This window comes from Sander lucioperca, chromosome 13 (assembly GCF_008315115.2).
Source record: "Sander lucioperca isolate FBNREF2018 chromosome 13, SLUC_FBN_1.2, whole genome shotgun sequence".
NCBI classification, from domain to species: Eukaryota; Metazoa; Chordata; class Actinopteri; order Perciformes; family Percidae; genus Sander; species Sander lucioperca.
The window spans coordinates 12,984,909-13,002,571 of record NC_050185.1 but is presented as its reverse complement, the minus strand read 5'-3'; the positions used below and the strand labels follow the sequence as shown (position 1 = coordinate 13,002,571).

Below are 17,663 nucleotides of genomic sequence, written 5' to 3'. Positions count from 1 at the left end.
ATATTAACGCAACAATTAGCCTAACTGTTTCCTACTTGATTTTATCAAAATGCACAAAGAGTTAACCATTGATGACCTATCACATAGCATGTTCAGACTTTGCAGTGCATCCCATGGATGTATTAAGAGAACAACATAAGTAAAGTCACCATGGAAAACCAAAATATTATTTGTTCATGCATTGCCCATAAAACATATAAAACGTGACATGTTTCCTTATTTAGTGTAATAGCAATGCTTTATGGTCATTTCTGTGTTTTGTCACCATGCATCATCACTGTGTGAGCTCAGTTTGTGGCAAAGGGAGGATGATCACTTCAATACTTCCCTACATACTCGGTTTTAATTAGGCCAGAAAAACATGTAAATACAAAAAGATTGATTATTGTAACACTAATACTAATACGTAGTATTATCATTGTTTATTTATTTAATCCAAAAAAAATATTATTTCAAACATGTGTTATCACATACAGACCAGAGGAGAAGTGGTGGCAGCAGAGTACTTTCTGCCGTTATTGAAGACAGAGAAGAAGAAGAAGAGCGAACGGAGCCGGAAGGACAGAGCCTGGGCGAAGGACGGAACCAAAGCCCGTCTACGGAAATTCTTTGACGGAACCGTGAGCTAGCTAAGGATGCTGACCAATATCTCTAATGTGCTGAGGGCTTGTGCTCAGAGGAATGTAAGTATATTCAATTTAAACTATAGACGCTCTTAGCCAAACATAGCATTACAGTCTCCCTCTAAGACATCCAACGTTTACCCAAAACAAGACTGTCATCGCTGTTCTGACCTTGTAGGGCCGAATGATAGCTTGTTTGGCTAGCTCAGCTAACATCTGCACAATATGCAATGTGTAACGTTATATTTTATGTAGTTTAACTCTTTTGTTCTCAATATGGATTCAGGAGCTGTACTTTATCTATTCTGATTAATTTCATTCTAAACAATGAGATACCCTAAAATTTGTAATACTTGTGGTCAACTTTGATATAACGTTATATGTTTCCTACCTAAAACAATTAAGGTTAGTTATGTCAGTTTAGTTTTTTGATCATGCACAACAAAACAAAACATGCAAGAATTAAATCCCCCTTCCAATACCATGGATATAGTGCTACTTGACCAGGCATGCCAAAACATGTATGCACTTTAATATCCAATGGTAAATAATCCAAATGAAATGACACAAGTGGTGTCAACATAAGACAGCACTTTCAAGCCGGAGAGCGGAGTTCACTATGCAGCGAAAACAAAATACTTTCACACTAGGACAGCAGGTTGTGTTTTAGACAACAATTAATATAATTAAAATTAATATTTTATATATATATATATATTATTTACCTTTACCCACTAAGTCATTATATCCACTTTACTGATGATTATCAAAAATCTCATTGTATAAATATTTTGTGAAAGCACCAATAGTCAACACTACAATATCGTTGTGGTATTGATATCGAGGTATTTGGTCAAAAATATCGGGATATTTGATTTTCTCCATATCGCCCAGCCCTATTATATATTATAACTTCTGGCCTATTTTGTTAAATGGGGGGAAAAAATGGTTTTGTTTAAAAACATGCTTGTATTTTTTTAAAGAAAGAAAAAAAATATTGCTTTGCTATTGATACTGAAACTCAGGTGTTGTATTGAACATTTTCAAACCTTAGCAGATTTGTCTTTATTTCTTTCTTTTTAAATCTTGTATCCCACGCAGGTAGCTGCAGCAGTCGTGTCAGCACGCACATATGCTGACTTCACAACCGAGGCTACCTTTGAAATAAAGGTAACCTTCAAACACCCAAGTTGAATTTTGTACGAAACTGATCAATGTATATATATGGCAGCTTGTGCGTTATTGTGGGGATTTTCTTCTCTCTAGAAATGTGACATCCATAAGCTGGACGAGGCCCCGGCCACTCAGGTGGTTATGACTCGTGAGGAGGGTCTGCAGTACTACCGCACCATGCAGACCATAAGGCGTATGGAGCTGAAAGCAGATCAGCTGTATAAGCAGAAGATCATCAGAGGATTCTGCCACTTGTATGACGGCCAGGTTGAGTGCACTATATGTTTTCCTAAACTATAGTAAAAAATATAGAAAGAGTTTCACTTCATTGTTATAGTAATGATTTATGTTTGCTGCTGTGGAAAAAAATATTAAATGACATAAAGTAAAGTCTGCCTTGTAATACAACCGGATATCATTCATCACTTTAAAACTCTACTGACGGCAAAACCTATTTAAATATATCAATTATAATACATTTGAAAAACAATTTCAAGCGGTTTGTTTTTTCCTTGTAGGAGGCCTGTGCAGTTGGAATCGAAGCGGGAATTAATTTGACAGACCACCTGATCACTGCGTACCGCGCCCACGGCTACACTTACACCAGAGGAGGGACTGTGAAGGAGATCATGGCTGAGCTCACCGGTGAGTCTGCAATGCTGACACATTGTGACATTTTCCGTCACAAGATCATTTTGAGCTCCAATCACGGTTGATTTTGAGATGCAAATACTTCTTCTGTTTATCTTTCACCTCAGCTTTCTTACTCCTGCATGTTTTTGTTTTTAATTTACAGGCAGAAGAGGAGGTATTGCAAAGGGCAAAGGAGGCTCTATGCACATGTACACTAAACACTTCTATGGAGGAAATGGAATTGTCGGAGCTCAGGTATATTAGTGGTCTAATTAGCATGCTGTTTTGAAAAGGAAATTAGTGAATTTATCATTGTTTCTTTGTCTCACATGCTCTCTGAGCTGGAGTGATGATGAAATTGGAACATACCAATTCACATGCTGTGGGTGTAAACATAAATCTACATGTCCTACCAGTATGCTGTCAGTTTGATGTAGTTATATGTCTTAAAAGGTATGGTGGGTCTGATATTGTGGAAATATAGTGGATCTAAATGAAGGTGACATTGGTCACAAACATGCTTATGTTTGCCTGCATATTCCATAACGGCGTGGCTGGTGCCCCAGTTTTGCTGGAAATATTATGGCAAGAAACCAAGCAGAACAAGAAATGATTGATATTATCTGATTTCTCGAGCCATAAGTTGTCACTGAACTCGAGGCACCACCCAGACTAATGACGTTGTGTCAGTGCCAAACAAATCATAACAACATAAGACTCTACTTCATGAAAAGCTTCTTATGTTGTTTAAACAAGTGCTTTATACATCAAGATTGATATAATGTAACCCCAGACATCTCTGAATTCTCCCCAGGTTCCCCTGGGTGCTGGTGTTGCTCTGGCCTGCAAGTATCTTGGCAACAACGAGCTGTGTGTCAGTCTCTATGGTGATGGTGCTGCCAATCAGGTATAGCCCAGAAATCCCTGCGGTTTTAGTGGGTATTCACAACAAGAAAAGTGATCCGGTGATTTTCCGCAGGGTGGTGCGGCGGGGCGGAGTGTCAATGAAACGGGCCATTTGTGTTAAGTCCTGTTGTGTTCTTAACCCCCCCCCCCAACAAAGCACAATGACTGTTTTCCGTCAGATTGTTTACAGATTTCAACGTTTCCGACCGCACTTGAAGGCAGCTTATTTCACAGGGGGAGAGAGTGAAAGAAAAGAGCCGAGCGAGACGCAGCGAGTTTTGTTGTTGCAGGAATTTGGCTATTCTACAAACTCCCGGGCCGTTCAGTGCTTGTGTTTTGTTTTTTACCCTCATAATGTTTATTTTTACCCTCGTAATTGTTCTCGTGGCAGCGATAGAGGCAGAGATACACTGACAAGTCTGAGCCACGATTACATGATTGGCCACTGCAGCGTGACGTGGGGTTGCGTTTCTCCAACTTTTCGGTCTCAACTTTTCGCCGCAGGCTTGCTGCGTTTTTTGAGTGTCCAGCCTGCGGCTACCCCCACTGCAGCCTAAATGCACTACCCCCATTAAAAATTAATAATAAATAATGTGTATTTGCCTGAACGCAGCCTTAGTCTAGCTTTGTTTAATTACTGGATAGGATCAATAGCAGCTTCGTTCAAAGTAGGTGACAGTCTTTCTCCAATAATGAAGGTTTTATACTACTGTACTTTATTAACTACTACTACTACTACTACTATACTTCATAAATATCTATCCATGCGGCAGTGGGGGCTGCAGGGCGGAGCCGGAACAAAACCGAGATTCAACTTTTGGAGAAACACAACCCAACGTCACTCTGCGGTGGCCAATCATGTAACCGGCAATCAGACTTGTCAGTCCGTTTTGAGGCGGTGTTAGAGTCCCGTACAGTAAACAGGAAACATCACTGCCTCTATTGATGCCACAAGAAAGTTTTATAACCCTATGAGGGTAAAAACAAAACACAAGCACTTAAATGGCCAGGAGTTTGTGGAACAGCTGACTGTTTGCCAAACAACAAAACACATTCACAGTCTCTTTTCTTTTTCTCTTTCGCCATAAAATGAAGCTGCCTTCAAGTGTGGTCAGAAATGTAGAGATCTATAAACGAAAAACAATAACTGTGAAATATAAAGTCTACTTGTGAGGGCCATTTAAGTGACACTCCCAACACCGCACAACCCTGCTTTTTCTGGTCTGAATGGCCCCTAATAGTCTGTTTCTCTACTTTTGGATCAGAGCTGCTACTGATCCTATAGACATCTTGTAACTGAGCTAACCTAGGCTGCTTACTGCACACCTTCAAATTCAACACAGGGACATAAAGTTGCTGCAGGGAAAATGGTTTACCTCCCCAAAAGAGTTAACTGAAATGAAATAAGACACTTCCCAAGCTGTTTACATAAACAGACTTGCAATATTTACTCTGCTCTATACTTCTAATGTAAGCTAACAAAAAGAAGAACAGTCATATCTTTGCGCCACGTTAAAAGAAATTCTTTGTGAACTTCACAGGGTCAGATTTTTGAAACCTACAATATGGCAGCACTTTGGAAGCTGCCCGCCATCTTCATCTGTGAGAACAACAGGTATGGCATGGGCACGTCAGTGGAGCGAGCTGCAGCCAGCACAGACTACTACAAGAGAGGAGACTTCATTCCTGGTCTCAGGGTACTGTCCTTACTCATGTCTTTGAACGTTTTTTCCACCACTGATTAAACAGACTATACAATAGAATTCCTATGTTATTTCTATATGTTTGCACAGCTTTAGTTTGTAAATTTGAGCAAAATATCTGCGGTGAGAACAAGTGTCTGCCAAATAAATGTAATGTAATATGATGCATACCTGATATCACTCCAAACCTTCATATACGATACAGTACCCCATATACACAGTAGCCCTAAAGTTGTGAGTTTATCACTCATGTATTTAGTCAACAGCATTTTTTGTTGTAATGTGAAACTTGATAAAAAGGTGTTGTTAGTGAGTGTTGTTGTCCTTTTGCTGTCCATATGTTCAGTTCAGTAGAAATTCCTATAATGTATTTCTTGAAAGGGGCACATGATAAATTAAATTTGGGGTATTGTTTTTTTGCGTCCAGGTGGATGGAATGGATGTTCTGTGTGTTCGGGAAGCAACCAAGTTTGCAGCTGATCACTGCCGATCTGGGAAGGTGAGTTAAAAACACTGAATATGAATGGCAGGATATGTGGTTGTCAGTTTCTCAGCTAAGTTATTTTTGTTCTACCTTTTAATCAGGGTCCCATGCTCATGGAGCTTCAGACCTACCGCTATCATGGACACAGTATGAGCGATCCTGGTGTCAGGTAAAAATATATCACAGCTCCTGATCTTTGTAAACTTTACTTTATTACAATTTAAATGTTTGCTGTAACTGATTGCTATACATATATTATCTTTAAAGCATGTTTCATAATTGAATAATAATCATTTTATTCATGTATTAATAATAATCTGATGTAAAAATGTTTTCCCCACTGTGCCACTGCCCCTTGCTTCTGCCACTGTCCCACAGTAGTCTTTATGTACCCTCCTTCCTGCTGTAGTGGCCTTGCAATGCCCAGACCACAGCCTAGGGATGGGCTGAATACAGACTCTAATATTGCTATTGTCTGTAGCAAACGAATGCCTGGCTTCAATAATACAGGATGAGAAATGTAAACACACCACAAATCATAGCCAAGTTACCTGAATTTTGTTCTGTTGAAACAAAAATACCAGATCCCTCCACCAGTATTAAGGGGATTATTATGGTTAATTAATTAATTAATCAATTATCTTCATATTGATAGTGGTTAGTAAAAGGAATGTATTGCTGGTAATCAAGATTTATAAATACTTAAGTTGTAGCACTTGGATTTGGTGTCAGCTCTAAAAAAGAAGACTGTATTAGTGCATCCCTACAATATTCCTGCACCAATCTCTCCCCTCTCAGCTACCGCACACGTGAGGAGATCCAGGAGGTCCGCGGTAAGAGTGACCCTATCTCCATGCTGAAGGACCGCATGCTCAGCAACAACATGGCCAGCATAGAGGAGCTCAAGGTAGCAAATATTCTCAGTTTGTAAAGTGAAAAAATGCTGCTATGGAGAGTTGTCCACTGATAAATTCACATATATGTATCATCCATAGCACTTTTTTAAATATTGTTTTTAGTTTAGATTTTGAAAGTGTAATTAATCCAAGAGTCGCACCATGTGTTTTCAACAAGGTTGTCGATTTGTAAAAGAAGACAAACACGAAGGGAAAGAAGTATATTTTATTGTGAAGATGGCTGGAATTAATGTGTGTTTGGGGTAACGAGATTGAAACCACAAATTGCCAAACCAATAAACCGAACATTCTGAGGTGGTCATGAATGCATCTAACCACATTAACAACCCATAGGTGCAAGACATCTACATAACATGCATCTAGAAAACACAAGCAATACAATATTATACCATATAACATTAACATGGAGTTTAGGGTATTGATTAAGCATTAACACACAAAGCTGCAGTGCATTGTTTGAACACGAGAGGGCTAGTCTCACTGGTCCTTTGTGATCCCAGCTGAAGTAACCACAGCATAAATACTGTAGATGACAAGCTGGCCTCAGGCAAACGCGGAGGACTTGAAGTGCAGTGCACCATTTGGAAGTGTTTTTGGTTTAGTTCAGTTCATTAATAAATTGGCAAAAATACAAGATTTGTTTTTAGTAAGACACATTTGTCTGCTATATACTGTATGTTGTCTGTTACAGGTGCCTCAGTGATCAAGACCTATTGAAAATATTCCTGAACATACTGTATATTCCAATGTATTCAAATTATATATATGATTTTATATATGTATTTTTTTCTAAATAATGTTCTAATTATTTCTAAACTTCTATAACCTGTCTTACCTGTGCTGTGTCTGTAGGAGATTGATGTGGCGGTGAGGAAGGAAATTGAAGATGCTGCTCAGTTTGCCACCACAGATCCTGAACCCCCACTGGAAGAATTGTGCAATCACATCTTTTACAACAATCCAGCCCTGGAGGTGCGCGGTACGAACCCGTGGACCAAGCTGAAGTCTGTTAGCTAAAGTATTTTCATCCCCTCTTTTCATCACGTCATCCACCCAATAATATATTCCCCCCACCCCCCACCCCACCCCCACCCCTTCCACTCACACATGCGCACACATCATACAATGTACCATAAACTAGTGCCTCGGACCCAGAGCTTGAACCATCAGCAAGTAAATTAATTTCAGTGCTGTACAGTTTTAACAGCAGGGACAATATTCCCAAAGATGTTCTGAATATAAAACTAACAAAGATTGACAAGGTAATACCTTAATTGTTTTTATTTTAGAGCGAACCTCAAGAAATTACTTAAGCAACTGTATTTAAGGAATATAGGGTTCCCTTAACATTAGGCACTTAGAAGGTTTGGTAAATCTGGCCCCATGTGAATAAAATATTTACTAGATTCTAAATTTGCTTGATTGATGATTATCTCGGGTCACTTTTGAGGTGTAAGAAAGCAAATGTCCATCCATCGCTGTTCATGTCATTAAGAGAATGATATATCATTCAGTTTGAGTTACCAATTTTTGTCTTTTTATTTAACCTGTTACAAAGAACGATAAAAGACAGCAGGGTCAAGTCTGTTGTTACTATCAACCTCCTCAATATATAGACAATGTTTTTCTTTTAATATACTGTAAGAGAGGGTGAAGAATACCAATGGAAAGGTTTGAAATATTTTAATTTATCTTGCCAAACCAAACGTGCCTGGCAGATCTCATGTTGTTTAGAGGATGGATGTGTCGTCTCATGTTTGTGTCACTCCGAGCTGAGCAGCTGATGCTAACGCGTCTAAAGGTCAGATGGTTGAAGACGTGTTCACAGTGGGTTAACTTTCATGTGTTTATTTTGCCGATACTCTGGTGCTCAGGTGCCTTGACAAAAACATCAACTGCTCATTTTCATGTATTTGGAAAGGTTTTATTCAAATTTTGATGTACATTGTGTGTAAATATTTACACTCAAAATGACCACAAGCTGAAACATCTATTACGGAAACAACGGTGAATGTAAACATGATGACTTATAGTCAGAGTGCATTCATCAGCTAACCTTTATATTCCCGTAAGAGTAAAGTATTGTTGGTTCAGTAGCTTTGTGTGCTACTTGTATGTTTTGCTCAGAAGGTGTTTTGTGCTATTTAAACACTTTAGCGGTGGTACATTATTGGCTCAGATATACAGGGATATATGGACATTTAAAATTTCAGTCTGTTTTTTTTCTTGTCAAGTACTTGAACACATTATTGTTAAAAAAAGAAAATGACTACACTAGGTAGCAAAATAAAAACAACTTGCATATCAAGACTGCTAGCAGCGAGCTGCTATGTTATTTTTCAGTCATTGGTATTCCTAAACATTGTAACAAGTGCTTGTAACCCTTTAATGGGTACCAGAAGGGAAGGGGCTTTTCTCTGTCACATGAAAAGTATTTAGTCAAATAAGAAGACAGACTAAAATTTTAAATGTCAATACCTGTCTTAATACAACCCCCACAGTGCGAGTATTTGTTGTAATAAACTGTTACATTGAGGGTGACAGATGACGCAGGGAAGCGCTCCATGGAAACATTGTTTTTATGTGTGCGCCACTGTAATAAAAAGACTGTAAGATACTGTATTTGTGTACTCCTCTTTGTCTGTATGTATGTTGGGTTAATTCTCCCAAACTTTGAGCTTGTACTTCAGTGAACCATACTCATGTTACTTTTTATAGCAAAGTAATTATTGGTTTATAAATGCAATAGGGCATGTCTTCCAAATGAATACCTTTTATTTTGTAGGACTATACCAGTAGATGCAGCACTGGCTCTTTTTTGATCATCTAAATATTTGCTTTTAGGGAGAGTAGTTAGTCTCATGTCAAGGCAATTGGATAAATAGTAAAGTCACCAGTCAAGGCATTTCTTGTAGAGACAATAGCGAAGCAAATCAAGTTGTTTGATTGTGGGGTGAAAAGTTTGATCTGTCAACACTGCAAATAAATGTGATAACCTGATAACGTCATAACCTGACGAAAAGGAAATTTGTAAATTGTAAACTTTTATGTCTCATTTTCATTATTAAAAAATAAGCTTTATTCAGGAAAATCATGAATGGTCTGTAAATTCAATAAGGTGTGACTGTTAATGCATATATACTTTGCTTTTTATAAAACTTTATAGGTGTCTTGGTCAGTGTGGAGGCATACTATGATGGATCATGTGCTGTGGAGGGTGCAGAGTGAAGAATAGATAACTTCTTTGGGGTGGCAACAATTTTATGTTTTCAAAGATGCTTCCAAATGTTAAACCCCTACAGTACTTAGCAACCCAGGCTGAATGTCAAGAATTTCAACGTAGGTCAGGTACTAACAGTGTGCAGGAAATATGTAGCATGGAGACATACATGTAGCTAAGAAAGAAAGGGTATGTTGAATTATGGCAAGGCAGTGGTATTTCTATTTTATTGAGGAAACTGGGTTAAAGAGGAAATAATGTGGTGAGGGGAGTGGGCGTCAGGAGCTAATTATCTCCAGAAGATGGCAGTAATGCAACAATAAGGACGCCAGCTGGAGCAAAATCTAAATGAAGAAGAAGAGGAAGAAGAAGAAGAGGACGAAGGCTGGCTCCTGAAATCCTACCTAAAGGCTGAAACACATTGCCATTGCCAGGCAGTAGTTGGGTGCTCTCAAGGGGACGATACAATGGAGTTTCTCTTGCACACTAATATAAAGAAGGAGCTTTTCCGTGCGCTCTGCACCGCTCTCCTCTTCCTCTTCACAACATCTGCAGAGGAAGGCGCTAATGTAAAAACCTCCCAGTGTCACAACTACGCGGGAGGAAACGTCTATCCTGGAGAGGCTTTCCGCGTACCTGTGTCTGACCATTCCCTGCACCTCAGCAAAGCCAAGAGTGAGTTTCTCTCCTGAGTTCATCCAGAGGTGGCAAGTTAGTATTTTGTATAATGAACGTGCGCAGTGATAGTTTTTTCTTCCTGACAAACGCAGCAGCTGCTGCAGCTTCAGCATTGTGATCCTGCTGTCAGGACAAAAGAAACAAACTGACAGTGCCCGCCTGCAGCTTGTGCTCACAATAAGTTGTGTCTTATAGTTTAAGTCTCAGTTGACAGTTAAGATGTTTGTCACTAACACATGAGGCCGAACTTTTAATCAAGTGTGTGTGTGTGTGTGTGTGTGTGTGTGTGTGTGTGTGTGTGTGTGTGTGTGTGTGTGGTGTGGGCGTTTGTAGGACACGTCATTGCATGAAATTCATTGGATTGCGTTCCTCCCTCCACCCGTTCGACACATGACTCCTTATAATAACAGCAGGGGTTAGACAAAATAACAGAAACACTTAGAAACTATCAGAGGCATATCCATAAAACTCACGTGGGCATGTATGACTCTCTATAATATGTAGTCTTGTAAGCAAATGTAATTATACTTATGGCCCCAGCTGTTTGTCTCGGTATGCCATGTGTCGTCATCACTTTTGAGAATGACACTACCCCATGCCACAGTGTTTGTGCACCAGCACACATGGACTGTGTTCCACTTGTGAGAAGAATACTGATGGCATATTATGTCAGGTGTGCATGAACAGGGGTCATAGAGATTTAAATATTTATCACAACCAAATTGCTTGTTGCCATCTCCATAGACTGGTATATAGAATAGAGAAAAATATATAAACAAAGAGAAAAATAAGAGCAAAGTAGTAAATATAATAGTAATTCAAGTGGATACGGAATATGGGATATGCAATGCTGAGCAATATGGGACATCAATTCATGTATTTTTCTTCCTACATAAGTATCGAAGCCCGCGCCACACTGGGAAGGAACAGCCGTCATTAACGGTGAATTTAAGGAGGTGAAGCTGTCCGACTACAAAGGCAAATATCTTGTCTTTTTCTTCTATCCACTGGACTTGTGAGTAACATTTGAGACACGCATTACATTATCGCTACATTTGTGTTGCTGCACAACAGAGTCTTTTCTTATGTAAATGTGTTTTTTCCTTTGCAGCACATTTGTCTGCCCCACTGAGATCATTGCATTCAGCGATCGTGTGCATGAGTTTCAAGCCATCAATACAGAATTGGTCGCTTGTTCTGTCGATTCCCAGTTTACCCACCTGGCCTGGTAAGATCGCTGTCCCCATTACACCCACAGTATGCTCTCAGACTTTAATGGCCTAGTTAAGATAAAACCATCCAATCCAAACAGACATCCAATAACAGACACTTTAGTTGACTGACTGAAGTGTTATATGGGGAGTGGGTGCTTTTTGTATTACGTTTTACCCACATTGACTGTTTGTTATTTTGTGCTCTAGAGCTCTACTTAAATTTTCCTTTTGCAATATATTTTTTGAAGAGTGTGAATAATTTTTCTAACAGTACACTCAGAGAATTGTGTTTACCTCACACTTCTTGTTATTTACAGGATCAATACGCCCAGGAAGCAGGGTGGACTTGGAAAATTGAAAATCCCTCTGTTGTCTGACCTCACTCATCAGATTTCAAAAGACTACGGAGTCTACTTGGAGGACCAGGGACACACACTAAGGTACAGTTTCACATTTACACTCACCTAAAGGATTATTAGGAACACCTGTTAAAATTCTCGTTAATGCAATTATCTAATCAACCAATCACATGGCAGCTGCTTCAATGCATTTAGGGGTGTGGTCCTGGTCAAGTTCTCCTGAACTCCAAACTGAATGTCAGAATGTGATCTAAACAACTTTGAGCGTGGCATGGTTGTTGGTGCCAGATGGGCTGGTTTGAGTATTTAACAATCTGCTCAGTTACTGGGATTTTCACGCAGAACCATTTCTAGGGTTTACAAAGAATGGTCTGAAAAAGGAAAAACATCCAGTATGCGGCAGTCCTGTGGGCGAAAATGCCTTGTTGATGCTAGAGGTCAGAGGAGAATGGGCCGACTGATTCAAGCTGATAGAAGATCAACTTTGACTCACATAACCACTCGTTACAACCGAGGGATGCAGCAAAGCATTTGTGAAGCCACAACACGAACAACCTTGAGGTGGATGGGCTACACCAGCAGAAGACCCAACCGGGTACCACTCATCTCCACTAAAAATAGGAAAATGAGGCTACAATTTGCACGAGCTCACCAAAATTGGACAGTTGAAGACTGTAAAAATGTTGCCTGGTCTGATGAGTCTCGATTTCTGTTAAGACATTCAGATGGTAGAGTCAGAATTTGGCGTAAACAGAATGCGAACATGGATCCGTCATGCCTTGTTATCACTGGGCAGGCTGGTGGTGGTGGTGGTGGTGTAATAGTGTGGGGATGCTATCCTATCAATATGGGCCAACATTTCTAATGAATGCTTCCAGCACCTTGTTGAATCAATGCCACAAAGAATTAAGGCAGTTCTGAAAGCGAAAGGGGGTTACACATGGTATTAGTATGGTGTACCTAATAATCCTTTAGGTGAGTGTAGATTAATGGCCATTATCAAATGTTACCAAAGTTTTATAGGCAATCAACACTGTTATGCAACTATGAGGTGCTTTAGGAGTAAACAAAAGACAAGGAGCCGTAAAATACATACAAATCGCATTTGATGCTTCTACAATGTGGAATAATGTGCTTTATACCGTTTAAAAGTCATAACTAGCTGGTTATTTTAACAACTATGTAGAAGTTTAACAGTAAGTCATGCTTGAATCTCACCTGTCTGTCCGTGTCTCTCTCAGGGGACTCTTCATCATTGATGACAAAGGCATCCTGAGGCAGATCACCATGAACGATCTTCCGGTGGGAAGATCTGTGGATGAGACTCTGCGGCTTGTGCAGGCCTTCCAGTACACTGACAAACACGGAGAAGGTACGAAGAGTTCATTTAAACTGCAGTACCTGAAAACTAATAAGTGGTTTTCAGTTGATTCTTTGAGCTGTCTTTCTTGTACTGTCTGGAATTATGTATTTTTTTTTTGTACAGTGTGTCCAGCAGGATGGAAGCCAGGCAGTGACACAGTGAGTATCACTGGGGCAACGACTGATTTGGATCCTTGGTCACTTGTTCTATGATAGATATGTATTTTCTAATCAGTCTGTCTGCGTCCAGCTAGTGCAATAACGCATATTGTGTCTGTTTTGCAATAAGAAAACCATTGCACAAATAAGTTAAGGAGTTAATTTTTGTATTGTGAAGTTGGAAACTAAGCAATACAGGAGACATAATAAATACAGGATACAGGACAGAATAGAGGATACACCCAAGCAGACTACTTTGTTGTCAAAGATCTGCATAAGTCACAGCCTGATTTACAGCATTTTCTGGTATATTTCTATCATCTAGTGTATTTCTTATTATCATAAATACTTATTGTGCACTAATTTGATTAATTCTCTCCCGCAGATCATTCCCGACCCTTCAGGCAAGCTGAAGTATTTTGATAAACTCAACTGATCTGTGTTCCTGTTGTCCCAGTCTGTGAAATCCCTCACTTACTGAAAATCCAAATAAAATGTGTTTTCATAAAATGCTGTCTGGCTGCTCTTTTAGATTCATCTGACTGAGTGACCACACACAATGGCAGTTTTAGCTCTGTTCACACTGGGAAACTGGGAATGAACAGCTGTCTATTGATGTGAATTTACCCAGTGGCTGCCAGATGTTTACTCGCAACGGATTACAAAGAGTTATCAGACACATTAGCATACTTGCTTTACCAGTTAGGTGTATGTTTTGTATTTGCTAGAATGTAAATGTGCGGTAAACACAGTAGCCTTCACACATCTTGCCTTGGAAAGTATCCCCAGGCTCAGTCAGTTAAGACAACTTCCCTTAAGCATTACTCAAAGAATTAAATAAGTTCACATTGGTAATGATCTTCGAGCGAAACTGCAAATTCTGGGTAAACGGCATACTTCACATCACCTCAAGAGAAACTGAGTTGGTCAACAGCAGCACATTACTGCTTTGTCCTAAATCATAAAGAAACAGGAGAATAAAAGTGGTGTGAAACGTATCAAAGAACCTGCCAATGCGAGTTTTTGCATGTGGGTATAGCTGACTAATGGCTGAGATAACTTGGGGGGGAAAAAAACGCATTGTGTGGTATTTTGCAAAGAACTGGACGTTCAGTACAGGTGCACTAAATTTTAGAATAGTGCAAATAAGAAATGACCTAACATTTTAGAAGAATATGACTACGTGATTTGGCCTTGTAACTGAAATGTCATGTTTGTGATATGGTATGTGGTTTGTTCGTAGTAGCAGAAACATTTCTCTTAAGCAAGTCAACCAAACACAATTGCATCAAGCCTGATACACCAAACACTGAAGGGCCAGTATATCTATGACTGTCACCAGAGAATATCATCTTGTGGGAAGCTAGCACATTTTTGTCTTTTCAAAAGGCACTGTGTGAGGCCGTCTGGAATATCAATACAAAGTCTTAAAACGTGACTTAAAGATGCTTTCCGGGTTAATTATTACACAAAAGATGTCGCTACATCAAAACATTGTTTCTAAGCGACCACATAAAAGAATTAATCTGTCACCTGCTCATTCATGACTGTTAATAACCTCAAATGTCCCAACTCATTTTCCTTTTTATTGGCAGTACAACCCATTAACAACATATTATATAAATGGGACCATGGATAGATCAATAAAAAAATTGTTTTTCTGATCTCAGCAAAGCACATCATTGTTTGACTGTGTCTGAATGGGAGAAAGAGTGACTTACAGAAGAACAACTCTATTGGTAAATGTACAGATTTTACACTTGATTTTTACATATACATACATTCATTACTCAGCTCTAGAGACATGTGCACTGGTCTTGTTTTTTCCAGGTCTGGTTAATATTTACCTTTTAAACAACATTCAAAAGAAGTACAGTGATCAACACAAAAGATAAGGAGTCAACAGGAAAAAAAGAAACAGGATGCAAAGGATTGTTTGACCATATATGGATTATTGAACAGGTTTACCTCCTCCAGAGATAAATAAAAGGGGAGTCACTGAAGCTGCTGTACCACTCATGTGACACAGCCAATGTATTCTGTGTTTCTAAATTCTTTGCCAGGGGATGAACTCCTGAGGAGCGAATGACGAAACAAATTTTGCTTTTATTCACATTCAGAGGATTAGTAAGGAAAGGGAAAAAGGGGAAAAAAAGAAAATGGCCAGTTTTATATTACGGAAAGCTGAACCCAACGATGTGTCAGATATCTTGCGACTCATAAAGGTAAGCCAAAGTCTAATATTTTAACAACTAATAGGGCATTTGGGCCATTTGATCGCAAATGCATTATATCTGTTTATTAATTGTAGTTCTTGTTAAAAGCATTCTTTTTCTTAATTGTTTCTTTCTTTTTGGCTTTTAGGAACTTGCTAAATTTGAGGAGATGGAGGAGAAGGTCATGCTGACCGAGAAAGGTGCTTTAACCCACTTGATGTTAAACTATAAGCGTACATTTTGTACAAATATTTACCAGGATTTTCAATTTTTTTTGTCAATCTTCATACATTCTTATAAAGTCAATGTCCCACTTGTAGATCTACTTAATGACGGCTTTGGAGATCATCCATTCTACCACTGTTTAGTTGCTGAAGTCCCAAAAGAGCAGAGCTCAGAAGGTAAAAACATGTCTTTACAATTTAAGATTTCTATTCCTTAAAAGAAATAGTTCAACCCTTAAAATGTAACCACTAACTTGTGGTGTTTTCTTCAAGGGTACACTGTGATTGGCTTTGCCATGTACTACTTCACATATGACCCTTGGATTGGAAAGTTGCTCTACTTGGAAGACTTCTATGTCATGCAGGGGTTTCGTGGTAAGATTGTGGACAAGTGCTGTTATATGATGGTGGTAAAGGTTAATAAGTTACAGAAAAAGTCCTAAGGGGCCTTTTCACACACACACACACACACACACACACACACACACACACACACATTAACTAACTGTTAATTGTACTATTTCATCTTTCACCAGGTTTGGGCATTGGTTCACAAATTCTGAAGGTTCTGAGTGAGGTACGGTACCCAATGTACAGTTAAAGATTCTTTGGTGACATATATGCAACTTAATTTCAACTATTCAATATTTTATACAGTATGTCCTTGTGTTTTCTTCCCCATATAGACGGCAGTGAAGACTCGCTGTAGCAGCATGCACTTCATCGTAGCAGAAAACAACACAAAGTCTATTGAGTTCTACAAGCGAAGAGGAGCATCTGATCTCTCATCTGAGGAGGGCTGGCGTCTTTTTGAGATTGAAAAGGAGGATCTGCTGAAAATGACTGCCAAATAGAGTTTACTGATTATTGACTTGTGCTGTTGGTGATAGCAATACTCATGTTTTGTTTGATTTGGCACAGTCTTAATAAATACACTTAAAACTGTTGTCTTTGATAATAAATTGGTTCTGCTCATTTGAGTTAATCTGAAATTTAGAAAGACCTGCTGATTAGTGAAAAAAAACACTGAGGTTTGGGAATAACTATGCTAACTATACTGAGGCCTGTAATGGTGAAATTCTCTAAAGATTTGAGAAAGGTCACAAATAATAAACATGATTTTGTGTATTAGCATTTCTTTTTTCCCAATGTATCAGTCATCTCGAGACACTTCCGTTTCATGTTGCGACTCTTTGTTGGACCCTGCAGGTTGGGAACATTGGAGTAGCCTAATTTGCAGAGAGAGTGTTTTAGTTTTGCATATTCATATTTTTCACTGCCATTACAATAAATCCAAAAAGGGTACCCAAGAATTAACCTTTGGTTGTAGTATTACAAATACCATGTTACAAGACCATTGTTAATCCTATGTGCCATGTAGTTTAAAATCAGTGGTGGAAGTTTTGAGATCCTTTAAGTAAAAATAGCAAGATCAAAACATTCTGAAATGTGGAATGGAAATTATTCTAGTAGCCAACATCAAATTAAATTACAGTATTGAGTAATTATATTCTACCACTGCTTAAATAGTTACAGTCCACTATTTTTCTTATTTTTGAACAGCAGGTTGAGGTTTTTGTGAATAAACAATTCATAGACTGTTTACACTCGGGATGAAACCGATACTGTGACAGGGGGTTCTTATTGGAAACTAGTCAGCGGTTTGTTTAAATGTTAGATGCTCTACGTGTGGAGGTCATAATTTAAATCACTTTTTGTTGTCAACCTCTCCGCTGCATACAACAAGTCTACTGTTTGGGGAACCGACACTGTCCTTAGCCCATTCATATCT

General features: G+C 38.9%; 3 protein-coding genes across 4 annotated transcripts; all 3 read left to right on the top strand.

The window, feature by feature from the left end:
- The first annotated feature begins 495 nt into the window (after positions 1-495).
- pdha1a (pyruvate dehydrogenase E1 subunit alpha 1a) lies at positions 496-9,061 on the top strand. 2 transcript variants are annotated; one of them, XM_031320027.2, is made up of 13 exons: positions 496-578; positions 612-683; positions 1,725-1,793; positions 1,890-2,063; positions 2,315-2,441; positions 2,593-2,684; positions 3,244-3,336; positions 4,877-5,032; positions 5,466-5,537; positions 5,624-5,691; positions 6,321-6,429; positions 7,292-7,505; positions 7,543-9,061. In XM_031320027.2, the coding sequence occupies exons 2-12, from the start codon at positions 636-638 to the stop codon at positions 7,454-7,456; spliced, it is 1,173 nt and encodes a 390-aa protein (XP_031175887.1). In that variant the 5' UTR covers positions 496-578; positions 612-635; the 3' UTR covers positions 7,457-7,505; positions 7,543-9,061. The 2 variants fall into 2 exon arrangements, with proteins under 2 accessions (XP_031175887.1, XP_031175886.1); XM_031320026.2 differs by having other exon boundaries at positions 7,292-9,061.
- A 936-nt stretch (positions 9,062-9,997) lies between these two features.
- Positions 9,998-13,943, top strand: prdx4 (peroxiredoxin 4). Its single transcript, XM_031319993.2, has 7 exons — positions 9,998-10,334; positions 11,235-11,352; positions 11,449-11,565; positions 11,869-11,991; positions 13,152-13,282; positions 13,397-13,431; positions 13,817-13,943. Exons 1-7 carry the CDS (start codon positions 10,127-10,129, stop codon positions 13,865-13,867), a joined length of 783 nt encoding a protein of 260 aa, XP_031175853.1. The 5' UTR covers positions 9,998-10,126; the 3' UTR covers positions 13,868-13,943.
- Positions 13,944-15,396: 1,453 nt separating this feature from the next.
- Positions 15,397-16,833, top strand: LOC116064762 (diamine acetyltransferase 1-like). The gene is made up of 6 exons (XM_031319996.2): positions 15,397-15,656; positions 15,796-15,847; positions 15,968-16,048; positions 16,145-16,246; positions 16,408-16,448; positions 16,558-16,833. Exons 1-6 carry the CDS (start codon positions 15,591-15,593, stop codon positions 16,723-16,725), a joined length of 510 nt encoding a protein of 169 aa, XP_031175856.1. The 5' UTR covers positions 15,397-15,590; the 3' UTR covers positions 16,726-16,833.
- Positions 16,834-17,663: the final 830 nt, after the last annotated feature.

Bases quoted from the DNA above. Each gene is read 5' to 3' on its own strand.
- LOC116064762 (XM_031319996.2), top strand. From the start codon at position 15,591: ATGGCCAGTTTTATATTACGGAAAGCTGAACCCAACGATGTGTCAGAT. The intron at 15,657-15,795 runs GTAAGCCAAAGT...TTTGGCTTTTAG, and splicing joins ATATCTTGCGACTCATAAAG to GAACTTGCTAAATTTGAGGA. The intron at 15,848-15,967 runs GTGCTTTAACCC...TCCCACTTGTAG, and splicing joins GGTCATGCTGACCGAGAAAG to ATCTACTTAATGACGGCTTT.
- prdx4 (XM_031319993.2), top strand. From the start codon at position 10,127: ATGGAGTTTCTCTTGCACACTAATATAAAGAAGGAGCTTTTCCGTGCG. The intron at 10,335-11,234 runs GTGAGTTTCTCT...TTCCTACATAAG, and splicing joins GCACCTCAGCAAAGCCAAGA to TATCGAAGCCCGCGCCACAC. The intron at 11,566-11,868 runs GTAAGATCGCTG...TGTTATTTACAG, and splicing joins CAGTTTACCCACCTGGCCTG to GATCAATACGCCCAGGAAGC.
- pdha1a (XM_031320027.2), top strand. From the start codon at position 636: ATGCTGACCAATATCTCTAATGTGCTGAGGGCTTGTGCTCAGAGGAAT. The intron at 2,064-2,314 runs GTTGAGTGCACT...TTTTCCTTGTAG, and splicing joins GCCACTTGTATGACGGCCAG to GAGGCCTGTGCAGTTGGAAT. The intron at 5,692-6,320 runs GTAAAAATATAT...CTCCCCTCTCAG, and splicing joins ATGAGCGATCCTGGTGTCAG to CTACCGCACACGTGAGGAGA.